The following is a 13,237-nucleotide window of genomic DNA, read 5'->3' as shown; positions in this document are numbered from 1 at the left end:
GCATCCAACCCCATGTTAAATCCTCAGTGGAGCAGCCCTAGTGGATGTTATTTTCCACCCTTTACCTTTTTTGCCATTGCAAGCCTATGTAGCAACCTCATATATTGTTTTTTTACTAGTTTAAATGTTAAAGGTATTTGTACCGCACACTGTCACCAATTGGAATTGGTCCTCGGGCGCTCTGGCGGGTCTGCAAACGAGAAGGCGGGGTGGGTTAGGGTGAAGAGGGAGTAGGATAGTGAGAGAAGTGGTGTCCTTTTGGCAGCTTCAGTTTGGTTTTCACAGTGCGCTGAGCTTTGGTGCGAGTTTAAGGTAGATGTCAATCCTCATGCGCTGTTGGTGCGGCTTATGTGTTTGTTGCAGGGTGGTGAAGTATGTGCTGTTTGCTGTGGGAGAGGTGGTTGGGAGTTAAGCATGCAGAAATTAGAGCTGTTTGGTTAGTGGGTTATATGTCTCGCAACTAACATACGCAATTTGGCTTATTGCCTAGTTTTGAGTTTCTTGGAGAGTGGGAGAAAGGCCCAGGCTTAACAATACAGAAGGTTTCAAATATAATATACAGAAATGGAGGCTACACCTAGATTTGATAGTCCTGTATAGTTGGAGAGAGGCCTAGGTTTCACAATGCAGTAGGTTTCAAACAAAGTCCTGAAAGGACTGAAACCTCCGTTTCACCCCCCCCCCCCCCCCCCTCCCTCCTTACCCCCCATTCCCCCAAGTTTGAATGTCGCATGGCTGTTTGAGTGGCTGGCTTCCTTCATAAAAATCAGATCCTGGATGCTGAAGAGGTAGTCGACCACTGGAGCCGAAGAGGAAGATGAAGAAACGGCAGCCAAGACTGTTTCCAGCGACCGGAAAGCCTGCTGTGTAACCAGAGCCTGCTGTAGCTCTGCCTTCAAATCGACTCGGGGACTCTGAAAATGAGAAGCCCGACCCAGAGCTTGGTGAGACCCACTAGACTCAAGAATACCTGCATTTTGAGCCATCCCACACCATGCTGCGTCCTTGGGGCTGGAAACTCCAATACCCTGGGACCTCGAGCCATTGTGTGGTGCAAGCTCTTCCCTGGGCATTCTGGTGGATCTCCAGAGGCACGATTCCAGTTCAAAAACTCCCCTCATCAGAGTGATGGACCTTGCAAATGACGAGAATCCGCCCAGCGATAGTCTGCCTTTTTCTGTGTGTCGCAAGGAAACTCTTGCCTGGAGCCTTATTCCATGATCCATGCTGCCAAAGTGCTTCCAAAGTCCTGTCTTCCGTTGTCTTGACAAAGGAATCCACCAACTGTGATTTTGGCTGCAGATCCTGATTACTTCCTGATGCAACTCTTCTGTGCTGAGGTACTGTTGGCTGGGGGTATTTTACCTACCCTAAGCCTTTGTGATTTCTGTATAGCTTTGGGGTGTTTACTGTGATTGGGAGGCCACTCATCCAGTTCACCCAGACCCACTGCGGAATCTTAATAGGATGTCTTCTCTGAAGCCTATTGTCCCTCAACTAACTTTAAAGTGAAATACTTAACTTGTTTGAACAGTCCTCCTCTCGGACTCTGACTTTGCCTGCAACTGAGCCCTATCTCACCCTGCCTACAGCTGGCACCTAGACCGCTAGGGTCCCTCTACTGCCTATGGGTGAACTTATGCTATGGAATAAGCGAAGAACTGGGTAAGACAAGGTTCTGCCTTGACAAGAATCACAAGTGTGCAAAAGCTACTCACTTGTAAAAGAAGTTCGTTGGTAACTGTAATTCTGAGTGCACAGTTACAAAAGTTCTTGCTTACCTTGAGTGTTACTTTTAGATGACTTTCAGTAATACCAGGGTAGTAGACCTTATCAGTTGTACCGTGATGCTCAGCAAGAAATCACATAGTAATATCAACTGGACAATAGACTTTTCTGATCTAGTGAAACACAGATTCTAGGAACAGTATAAACCTATAACACTGTTTCAGGATAAGTTATTCTAGGGGAGTTGGACCTTGGGGTGTAATATTCAATTAGTTGCTTTTCAGTTCACAGACTAAGGGAAGCAATAACTAACTTATTTTAGGGTAACCCAGTTATACTCAAGGCAAGTAAAACATATACACTTTTTACATAAGCTATAAGCAACTTAAAGGCAGATGCAAAACTTAAGCTGTTTTTGTGTCTGTCTAAAACCGACCAGGGAAAGCAAAACCCAGTGTTAGACTTTATGAATAACTCTGAGGTATTCTAGGTAGGTAATACCTAATGCTTCCCCTGACTTGCTGTTAGCCTGTCCAGAATAAGTCTGCAAGACCCAGTTTGGGACACTCGTACATTTATCCTAACGGGAATAATGAAGTGAAACCAACCGCATTACTTTTGGCAAAGAGGCACAACCAATTTGCAGTGAGTAAAATAACCTTATAGCTACCTTTCAGAATGGCAGAACATTTTTTTTATTAATTGGAATTTTACACAATTGATTTCACAATAAACTGACACTCCCCCTGCCCCAAACCAAATCATGTTGATTTCGAAATCCTGGAGCTCAGAAAAACAGGAACTTAACATTCGGCAATATGTTACATGGGCCTAGCCGTCTTTGCTATTGAGTCTCCTGGTGCTTGAGTCCTTGCTTGAAGATATTCCTTATAAAGTCACCTAGTTTGTCCACCTTGTGCTGGATTGACTCCACCCCCCTACGTGCATCCCCCACTATCCTTTTCCACTCCACGCTGCCTTTCACCTCCCCCTACCCAAACCCCTCCTCCCTCTCTGATTCCAGCGCATCGTGGGTTCAGAGTTTCAATGTACTTCCCAGGCTGTGCGAATGGTGCCTGGGTCATAGTTAACCATTGCTGTCAATTTGTCCAGCAGCAACACATGCTTCAGCTTATTGTGCCAGTCCTATTTACTTGGGGCTACCAGACTCTTCCATTTCTGTGCCAGGGCTACCATATCCACCCTCAGCATAGTTTCCCACATTCTGGGGTATCTGTATATATCCGAGTCCCTCGGGGGAAGGCCAAGTAACAGAGTAAGCTGGTCATGTGGGAGTGGTTCCTCGGTGACCTCTTCCATCCATCCCCACAAGTCCAACCAGTATCTTTGTATCAGCGGACAGTGCCACCACATGTGACCCCTCGTTCCCACCTGGCCGCATCACCAAGGACATCCCGGTAAGGCCCCCGCGAACATCTTTGATAACTTTAGTGGGTCTCGGTGTGATCCTTGCAGGACCTTTTAAATTGTGTTCCATGCCTGCTGTGAATAGGTTCCCGTGGAAAGTTATTTTGAAGACCTTGTTCCACACCTCAGTGAGGATCTCCCCTGCCATTTCATTCCAGTACTGATGGAACACCCCCACCTTTCTTCGAGGTTGTTGGTGTTCAATAGTTTATACAATTTAGACACCATACCCTGTCCAGAGTCAGACAAGTCTAAAGCGTTCTCGAAAGGTGTTCACATTCCCTTGAGCTTTTTCTCCAATTTCTGGTCGCACAGAATGCCCTTCAGTTGGAGATATTCAAATATGGAGATTGTTTCGGGGCCCAGGACCTCTACCACCACCTCATACAATAAGAATTTGCCTTCCCATAACACTTGGCGCGCCCTTTCCATACCTTTGTCCGACCAGGCCTGCGCGTTCCTGAATCCACTATTTCCCAGCCTGAATACCGGGCCCCACAAGGATGCTTATGGGGAGGGCTATGTCGTGAGGTGGTTGGGTGTGTGTCTGTCTGTCTGTCTGTCTGTCCCTGTGCGCCTGTCCCTGTCCCTCCTCCCTCCAGATAGATCAAAGTATCCCCAGGGTTGGGTGATTCATTATTCTGCTTGGGGTGGTCTTTCGTGGGGCCCAGAGAAGGTCCTGCACCTTGAGACGATGGGTGTCCATGTCCTCCAGGTAAGACCAGTACGTCCCTTTACCATCTTTCATGTGTTCTAGGTGTAACTGTAGCTGCTCTGCCCAATAGGAGAGGTGAAAGTCTGGCCAACCAAAGCCCCCTTCCTCTCTGGAGGGTGAGTCAGTCTTAGTCCTCAGGGTCTTACCATGCAAAATAAATGTTTCGACTGCTTTCTGGATTTCCCTAAAGGTCTGTTCTGGGACTCTTGAGGGGAGGGCCGTAAAGAGATTGAGAAGTATTGGCAGGACATTCATTTTCACCGCTGTCATGCATCCGTACCATGACCGAATCAAGTTGCCCCACCGCTTCATATCAGTCTTAACTTCCGCCACTATAAGGTCGTAGTTGGTCAATGCCATTTTCGAGAGGTCTCTAGTAAGTTGGATGCCCAGGTAACAGATTGATGTCTTCTCAGCCCTGATCCCCAGGAACGTATTTAGCGGGTCTAACTGTGAGTCATGTGCTCGGATAGGGAGCAACATAGATTTTGATTTGTTGATTTTCATCCCCGAAAATAGCCCAAAAGCTTCTTTTAAGGAGAGAGGGGCGGGAGAGGGGCGGGAGCGACCGGCTGGGCTGCACCAAATATCCCAGGATGGCATCTGCAAACAGGGGCTTGAATTCCACCTCACTCCTCTGTATACCCCTAATACCCTGGTGTGTTCTCACGGCTATGGCGAGGGGATCCATTATCGGGGCATATATTAAGGGGGAAAGGGGAAATCCCTGGCTTGTGCCCCTCGAGAGGTTGAATGAGGCCGAGAGCTCTGTTTACCTGTACCTTTGCTGTAGGGGCCCTATACAGTGCTGCTATCCACTTTCTCATATGTTCCCCAAATCACATCTCCTGGAGGAGTGGCATCATGTACCGCCATTCGACTCTATCAAACGCTTTCTCCGAATCTATGGAAAGCAAGCTCGCGTTGAGATCCGACACTTGTGCATTGTGGACCAAATCTATTGTCTTTTGATCCGACACTTGTGCATTGTGGACCAAATCTATTGTCTTTTGATGTTATGAGCCCTGTCGTCCCCTTATGAACCTCACCTGATCTCAATATACTAGCAATGGCATAATACCATCCATCCTTTTGAGTACCTTCCCCAGGATCTTGACGTCTGTATTCAGTAACAATATTGGCCTAGAAGAGGAACATTAGGTGGGGTCCTTACCTTCCTTGGGTATAAGCACTATAATTGCCCCCATCATTGTTTCGGGTAGCATGTCGCCCGCAATGTCCGCATTGAATACCTTTGCCGGGTAGGGGGCTAGTGTGAAGCGCAATGTCTTATAACATTTTACTGAAAACCTGTCTTTCCCTGGGGAGGTGCCTCCTTTCATTCCCCTGATTGCCTGAACTATCTCCTCCTCTTCTATAGAAGCCTATTAGTTCTCTGCTACCTCTCTTGCCAGCCCTGGAACTGGGATCGTCTTGAGGAAGTACTCAATTTAGGAGTCTTCACCTCCAAATTCAGACTTGTCTAGCTTTTCGTAGTGCTTCCAAAAGTCTATTCCCATACTCGGGGTATCGTAGCTCAGTTCCCCCATCTCGGTTTTCATAGCTCTCACCATCCTGCTTTTCTGGGCCTCCCTAAGCTTTCACGCCAGCATTCGATCTGCTCGTTCTCCCTTTTCATAATATTTTTGTTTGAGCAGCTGAAGACTCCTCTCTGTTTTGGTTAATAGGAGTTCCTTCAGTTGGGTCCTATATTGTTCTGGGGCTGTTACCTGGTCAGAGGTGATGTGGTTATCCGTGGAGCGGCCAGGTTGTAGTTCTGCTATTTTCTCTCAAAGGGGTTTTTTTCCTGTGCTTCCTTTCCCTTTTTTTTGGGCTCCTGTTTTATTGTTGCCTTGAATGCATCCCAGAGGGTGCGAGGGCTGCCCCCCCCCGGTTTCATTCAGGGCAAAGTACTCCACTATGCTCCCTAGGACCATTTTTGCTGTCACCTCATCCTTTAGTAAAGTGTCATTACACTTCCACCTCCCTCTTTGTTTTTAACCCCACCCCCCAATAGGTAGTCTCACCAGGTCGTGATTGGACCAGGGAACTGGGTCTTCCCTGTGGTTTGCCATGTAGGGAAGTAGTGAGTCATCTATCGGATATAGTCAATCCTGGAAGAGGACTAATGTATCCTTGAATAGTATATGCATGGTGGGTCACCTGTGTTTGTGTTCAGAAATGTGTCTTCCAAGCCCAGCTCCTGATTAACCGTGCGGAAGCATTGCAAAGTGAGGTAATCGGTTGCTCGGGTTGCATGGTGCGTCAATCTCTTTTTATCTCTCCACCCACTATTAAAGTTCCTTGAGTAAAGAGTTCGAGCTTATCCTTCACCCCCTCCCAAAATTGAGCCTGGGCTTTGTCGGGCCCGTAGACCACAGCCAGAGTCTTGCAAACAGGTTTCGACCCTCTGGGTCCTTCCGTAAGGCCTCTGTTTTGAAACCTATGTCCTGCACCAATAGGATTGTCGCCCCCCTTTTTTTGGATTTGTGCGAGGCGGGCAGGGCCTCCCCTATTCCTCTCCCTCTTATGTTTGGTTCTTTCTTTCTAGCCCACTGAGTGTCTTGAAGGAAGAGTAGGTATAATCTCGCCCTTCAGAACTCCCTACTTATTAGGGATCTTTTAGTAGGGGTGTTCACTCCCCTTACGTTGAGGGAGCCTATTTCCAACTCGTGATCAGTGGTTCCGTTTTGTTTTTCTCAGAACACCTCTCTGTCCTATTACCCCTTGCCGCCGTTCCTCCTTACAAAACCATTGATTGCCTGAGATTCTCAAACTATTGCCCCCCCCGCCTTTCCCCACTACTGCTGCCCCCCCCCCCCCCGGGTGGAGCATGACCCCCAACGACCCCCCCACCCCCCCTGCCTTCGTACCTAACACAGCTTCTTCATTTTTCTGGATCCTGGAATCCTCCTTATGTCTTTGGGCCTATCCATTCCACCTCGCTCCTGCTGCTTCCCCCGTAGGTTGTCTCTGGGCATCCGGAGCCTCCACATAATCTTGGATCGCTCCTTTAATGTCATCTTCCGTGACCAGGGTGGTTCTCTGGCCCATGTACGCAAATGACTGGGAGAACGGATAGCCCCACCTGTACCACACCCCTTCACCCCCCCCCCCCCCCCCCCCCCCCAGACACTGGGTCGGGGTGACATAGTCTCTGTTTAGCCAGAGTGAATGCGGAGAGGTCCTGAAAAATTGCAATTCTTGAGTTGTTGTATGTGATGTCACAGGCTTTCCTGGCTTCCTCTAGAACTTTAGCTTTTTCCGTGTAGTCGTGGAAGCGTACAAGGCTAGAGCGGGGGGGGGGCCTGCCCCCGCCCTGTGCGCCCTGTCTATTGTGGGTTCCGTGGTCACCTCGTTCCCAAAGAGGAGGCGGATCACTTCTGACCACTCGACCAATGTACCGCTCTGTCTCACCCTCTGCCTCCGGAACACCAAAAAATAGATTGTTCCTCCTTTCCCTGTTCTCAAAGTGGTCCATTTGCCGGGCCCTTTCCTCGTCTCTTCTCCAGAGCCGCCAGTCTCGTGTCTGTGTTTCTAGGACGGTAGACAATGATTGATTGGTCTTGAGCTGGAGAAGTCTGTCCTCTACTTTGTCCACCCTTTGGTCCATTTTCTCAAATTTCGGAGCTACATCTGATCGCAAAGTCCTTTTACATTGCTGAGGTGGTCTTCGTCGTATCTTCGCGCTGATACATTACACCCCCCCCCCCCCTGCTGTCGGGCGCCTTGTCGCCTCTTGAAACCGGTACTCTTGATGTACTTTCCTCCAACTCGTATGGCTCCCACTCGTACGGTGGTGGAGAGGAGGTTCTAGTCCAAGTGGTTCTGATGTGTTTGTCCTGGGCTCCGTTTTGGTTGGCTTGGAGAGCGTTTGCTACGTATTCACGGGATGGACTGGGTGGCTCTATCAACACTCTGCCTCTTTCTCTTTCGGGGGTCGGGGGGGTGTTGCGTGGTTGCCTCTTTCAAGGTGGGCACATGCCACAATGCCAGACTCTGGGGGACCTCACATTGTCTGTTGTCTAATACTGCTGTACGAGAGCCACACACGGTCTGGAAGGTCTCGGGTGATTCTTCCACTGCGTTTGCAAAGACTTTAGAAGTGACCCAATCGTTGGGCTCTGGTCAGTTCTCTGGGAACCTCGCCGTCCCTTTGGGTTCCCTCACTTTGAAGCTGACCCATTGTGTAACACCTTGGGGAGTCGCCCCTATAACTCGTCTCTCTTCTCCAGCTGAGCCGTCCGGGCCGCCGCCCACCTGCTCCATTCAGGGTAGGACCCTCCCAGGCCCCTCGAGTTTCCAAAGGGCTGATGTGTCGTCGTAGGAGGCTTCCTTTTCCTCCCTATTCCCCCTATATTCCAGGCTCTTGGGTCTTTTCAAAGTTATGGATTATCTTGGTGAGTCCATTCTGGGCAGGCACCGTAAGCGGTCCCGTGGGCCACCACCCAGGTTGGGCTATGGCTTCGGGCTCCCTGTCCCGGCTCGGTTCCACAGGCGGATTGTGTTCAGCCTCGCTTCCCAGACGAGGGAGCCCACCAATGCCCCTCAGTCCTCTCTGGTAGCCCGTGGGCCTGTCACTGAGTGTGGGGCCTCTTTCCCCAGGCCTATGGTCCGATTTGCAGTGGAGCGGCCACTTCCATTCCCTCAAGAATGCCCGGTGGCAAGGGCTGGCTGAAGGCAATGCGGGTCTATTTTTTCAGAGGGGTGGACAGTGAGTGAGAGTTTACAGGCCGGAGCACCTGCTATTTCATTTTCTGAATGCAGTGATCCGCCTAGATCTGAAGGCGCAATCTTGACTCACTTCGCCTGCAAGTGGACCTACCCCCGGTGCGGGCAGGCCCCTGCCTTTCAGAGTCCGGGCGAGCTCCTCTTCCGCCGCTCTTGCAGAATCTCCTGCTCCGGGCCCCACTGGTCCACCCTTTCTCGGTCCCCCACCCCACCCATGTCCACAGCGGTTAGGTGGGGTGCCTGATTGTTTTTTTATATAGCCTTATACACAATGTGTTTCAAAGCCTGCTGTCAAGCGGGATGTCTTCGGAGGGGGTCCACAGTGGTCTGTGCGCTGCCAACTCTCCTGCTCGAGTCCTGCCCAGGGACCTCCGCGCTGGACGCTGCGCAGCACACCAGTTCCCTCTCCCGCCCCGGAACAGTGAGGTCTTGTTCTCTGGTTCGCATGGGGTCTTTCAACGTCATTCTTTCTCCTAGGGGTACTGTGGGTGATCTCCTCATAGGGTCCTCGGTCAGATCACCTTGCAGGGGTGGGGTTATCAGTGGGGGGGGGGGCTCAATTCCTTTAACGCCCCGGGTTGATTCTCTTTTCTAGGCAAAAGACCCAATCCTTAGAAGTCTTTCCCATATTCTTGGAGCGTGAGTGTTCTCAGTGGCAGAATGGGTCACTAGGGTCTAGTATCCCACAGGTCGGCATAGGTTCTAAAGTAGCAAAAGTCAGAGTTCCTAAGGAAGACTGTTAGAACAAGTAAGTATTTCACTTTAGCGTTTGAGGATCCAGGGCTTCACAGAAGGCACCCTAGGAGGATTCCAGCAGGGGCCAGGGTGCACTGAACGAGAAGACTCCCAATAGAAAACACCCCAAAACTACACAGGATTCACAAGAGATGTAAGGTAAGTAAATACCCAAGCCAGCACAGTACCTGAGCACAGAGGATTTTACAGTATGAGCACTTCAGGATCTGCAGCCAAAAACACGGTCGGTGGATTCCTTGTCGTGGTGACAAACGGGACCTTGGAAAGGATTTTGCAGCATTGATGAATGGTGAAGGCTCTAGGCAAGGTTTTCCTCACAGCTGGATGCACTTCTGTGGATTTGGCGCATTTTTCTGGAGCACAGAAAAAGATAGAAAATCGCTGGTCAGGTTCTCATCGTTTTCCAGGTCCAGCACTCTGGTGAGGGGACTTTTTTCGGACTGGAATCGTGCCTCTGGAGATCCAGCAGGATGCCCTCAAAGTTTCAGCGAGATTCGGAATTTGGAAGACCCTACACCGCACAATTGCTCAAGGTATTGGGATATTGCAGCCCTGCAAGGTCGCAGCACGGCGTGGGATGGCCCAAATTGCAGGTCTTCCTGAGTCTAATGGGTCGCTCCAGACTCTGGATCAGGGTCGTTGTTTTCAGAGTCCCCAGTTCGATTGGAAGGAAGGGCTACAGCAGGCTCCAGTTACACAGCATGTTCCCCGGTCGCTTGAAATAGTATCAGCCGCTTTTCCTTCATCATCCTCTTCGGTTTTGGTTCCAGTGGTCGACTACCTCTTCAGCTTCCAGGTTAGGACTTTTATGCAGGGACCCAGCCAATCAAACAGCCTTGTAACATTAAAACGTGGGGTGTTGGCAATCCTTTTAGGATAACCAGCCTTCCAGTTTGTACTGTAATCTCGCACTCAGGCTGGAAGACGAAGGGGCTGCAGAGTTTTGGACTCCTTCCTCGCTTCCTGCCTTCAGACACTCTGGAGACTGGGTGTGGAGTCCACAGGACTGGCGCCGAAGATAAAAATAACACAAAGGAATTTCCCACCCTGGATGTCGGGGGAAGGAACAAGAAAGGATGAGGAACACTAAAATGGCGGAAAAATAACAGGGGCCATTTTGGTAAGATTAGCACCCATGGGTGCCTTTACCGGGGCTGTGCAAACAGCCTGCAGTAAAGGTGCACTGAATTAATAAAAAGGTTCACTACCACCAGCCATTAAAGTTAAGTTTGTCCCTGTAACAGAATTGTTGGTGTGAAAGGGGAATACTTTATATCTCTCCAGCACTCCACATAAGGTGGGGGTGCAGGACTCACTTAATAACATGTCAAAGGATCCAAAGATCCTTTCTACCCTTGGGAACTGTCGTGCTACCAAGGTTAGCTAGAGAAAGTTAAAAGGGGAGCCCCAGTGCAACCCAGCAACAATAGGCACTTACTGAAAAAGTTGTCAAATAGGATAACTTTTAAAAGAGACTATGGAGAGTCTTGAAAATGACGCCCATACAAAGAGTAAAAGATTGTGTGAGTGGAAAAAGGATCCCGCTCAGAGGTATAAGGAAAAATTATCCACCAGTAAAATCAAAAGTTCTGGGGTTGACGCAGGTCAGGAAGAGTTATCATTACTATGAAAATGTTGCCTAACAAATGGTTATACATTCAGGATAGTAATATACTATTAGATTTGACTCACCTTGACTTGCTTAATGCTCCACTAAAGGTTATACCTTGGTTTGTACACTATAGGTATTGTGTTGGTTTTTATGTTTGTGTTCATAACTTATGTCGATAATACTTCCCCAAGATTTATCTTGGCCTACTGTATTTAAAATAAACCATTATTTTTACAATACTTACTCAGTGTTTCTTTAAACCATATTTGTACTACAGTTTCTTTGTACTGACCTACGGCCCTTTCTCCCCCCTAAGATAAGCCTGGCTGCTCTGTCCATGCTACCCCCATCTCAGGTGATACAGACATACTGAGAGTTGGAGATTCTGTATTGCTGAAGTTGTATGGTTTGATTCAGCCCTTAGTTGGACTTCAGAAAAACTGTCCTAACAGCATGCTGTATTGGATGGTATGGAGGCCTCTGAGGGATCTTCCATGTACCTACTCAAACATGTCCCTATCCTTCGACCTCAGTCATCCTTGTGCCAGTGGACCAGTTAACGACTTTGCCATAGGGTTCCGTATTACACTATCTTAAGTGTCTTAGTTGATGACTTAATAGGCAGGAAGTAGACGGGACCAAAAATGGTATCGGATATTTATACATTTGACTTTTTTCTTTTTTCTGATTAGAGTCTCCGGAGATCGTAGACACTACAGTTATTGCTGGAAATTCACTCATACTTAATCCACAGGAGCAAGCTGCCAGACTCACAATGGCAGCAGAGAGGCAAAGACAGGTATGATTTCAGTTTTTTTTAGTGTTTATTAAAATGTCAGTGCTAGGGAGAATTTTACATGGCTTTGTGGTGGGGATATGCAAATATCAAATGAGGTATTTGGAACCGGTGAGGGGGGTGGGTGCACCCCAGCCAATGAGGAGGCTCAGAATGGTAAAGATTCCTGCTCCGAGCCTCCTCGGAGCAGGAGCCTACCATCTTCCATCGCTGGGAATCTGGTAAATGCGCTCTCCTCTTCCCCTCTATCCCCCCGCCATCAACCCCCTTTTCCACACATACCACCTTCCCGCCCCACCGCCCTTGCGTTGCTACTTCCCAAATCTGGATTTGGCTGCCATGGAAAGGGAAACAGGACTTAATCTTGTTCCCTTCTCCCCGATCCATGGTGGGAATCTTGATTGGTAGTTTTGATCTCTAGCAGAGAAACGGCCAACACGTTCTTTCTCAATTTGAGATGAAAACACTATTGGTACCACGTTACAACGTGCAGGGATATTCATCAGACCCTCTTTTTATTTATTTTTTTCTATTTGAAATAAAATTGAAAAATCACCTGTTTGTCGCCATTACCGCTAAATCTAGGTTAATGGGCAAGAAAATATGCACTTTTCCTCCTGCTAGCTCCCTGGAGAGTAACTGCTCACCTGCTTATATACTCCTAAATACAGCTCTCGGGGCACAAACTTTTAATTGAACAAGTTACTCTGCCACAGGAAAGTCTCTGGCACTTTTACAACAAACAATTTGGGTATATTCCATTCGGAAATAACCATGATTTTGTAAAATGCTAATCTTGAAAAAGACCCCTGTAAATTATTTAGACTAATGAAGAAAGTGAAAGCTTCTTTCTGATCTTTTGTATGTGAGTTTATGGAGAAAATACCAGACATATTATTCAAATCACACACTCGCTCGTCAGTGTAAAGTCATCAGGGTATTCCAGATACTAATGAATGGCTGCCAATGGAACGGTCAATGTCAACAACTCGCGGTTAGGGAGAATTCTCAGAAATGTGCTAATTCCCTTTTACCTTCGAGACCCCCAGCTCTTTTGCTGGACTTTTAGTTTCTAACCTGAAGAGAGTGAGAACCTTTTTCCCACTCTCGTATTCTTTGTGTGATTTGGACTGTTTCCTTTGACTTTGGAGTTTGACAAACTCCATAGGCATCATCTTTACATTGTGATACAAAGCACCTTCAGTGCAGTGACACAGGGATGTCTTAGATTTCTAAAAGGTTTAAATACCTTCTCTTGTATAAACTGTTTCCAAGAGCAGTGAAGTGAAATTGACTTTACTTACATTTTGTAACTTTCTAGAACCAGCACACGTTATTTTACCGTAGGGTGCTGGAGGAGTTACTCGGTATACCCTCTGTCTAGTTTCTCATGTAACATTTTTAGGTTACCCTTTCTACAATTAATAGCTAGTGGCAGTGGTTTACTTTTTACTACCATTGTGTGTTTTTA

At 48.1% G+C, this 13,237-nt stretch overlaps 1 protein-coding gene across 4 annotated transcripts in view; it reads left to right on the top strand.

Moving 5' to 3' along the window:
* CEP295 (centrosomal protein 295) overlaps window positions 1-13,237 on the top strand; it is a 721,329-nt gene that overhangs the window by 182,475 nt on the left and 525,617 nt on the right. For all 4 annotated transcript variants that reach the window (XM_069639287.1, XM_069639289.1, XM_069639288.1 and 1 more), the window contains exon 14: window positions 11,663-11,769. In XM_069639287.1, coding sequence (XP_069495388.1) covers window positions 11,663-11,769 — 107 coding nt within the window. The remainder of the gene's footprint in view (window positions 1-11,662; window positions 11,770-13,237) is intronic.

The sequence above is a fragment of the Ambystoma mexicanum genome, chromosome 7q (genome assembly GCF_040938575.1).
Source record: "Ambystoma mexicanum isolate Mex_15411 chromosome 7q, UKY_AmexF1_1, whole genome shotgun sequence".
Taxonomy (NCBI): domain Eukaryota; kingdom Metazoa; phylum Chordata; class Amphibia; order Caudata; family Ambystomatidae; genus Ambystoma; species Ambystoma mexicanum.
This window is presented reverse-complemented; position numbering and strand designations above follow the sequence as displayed.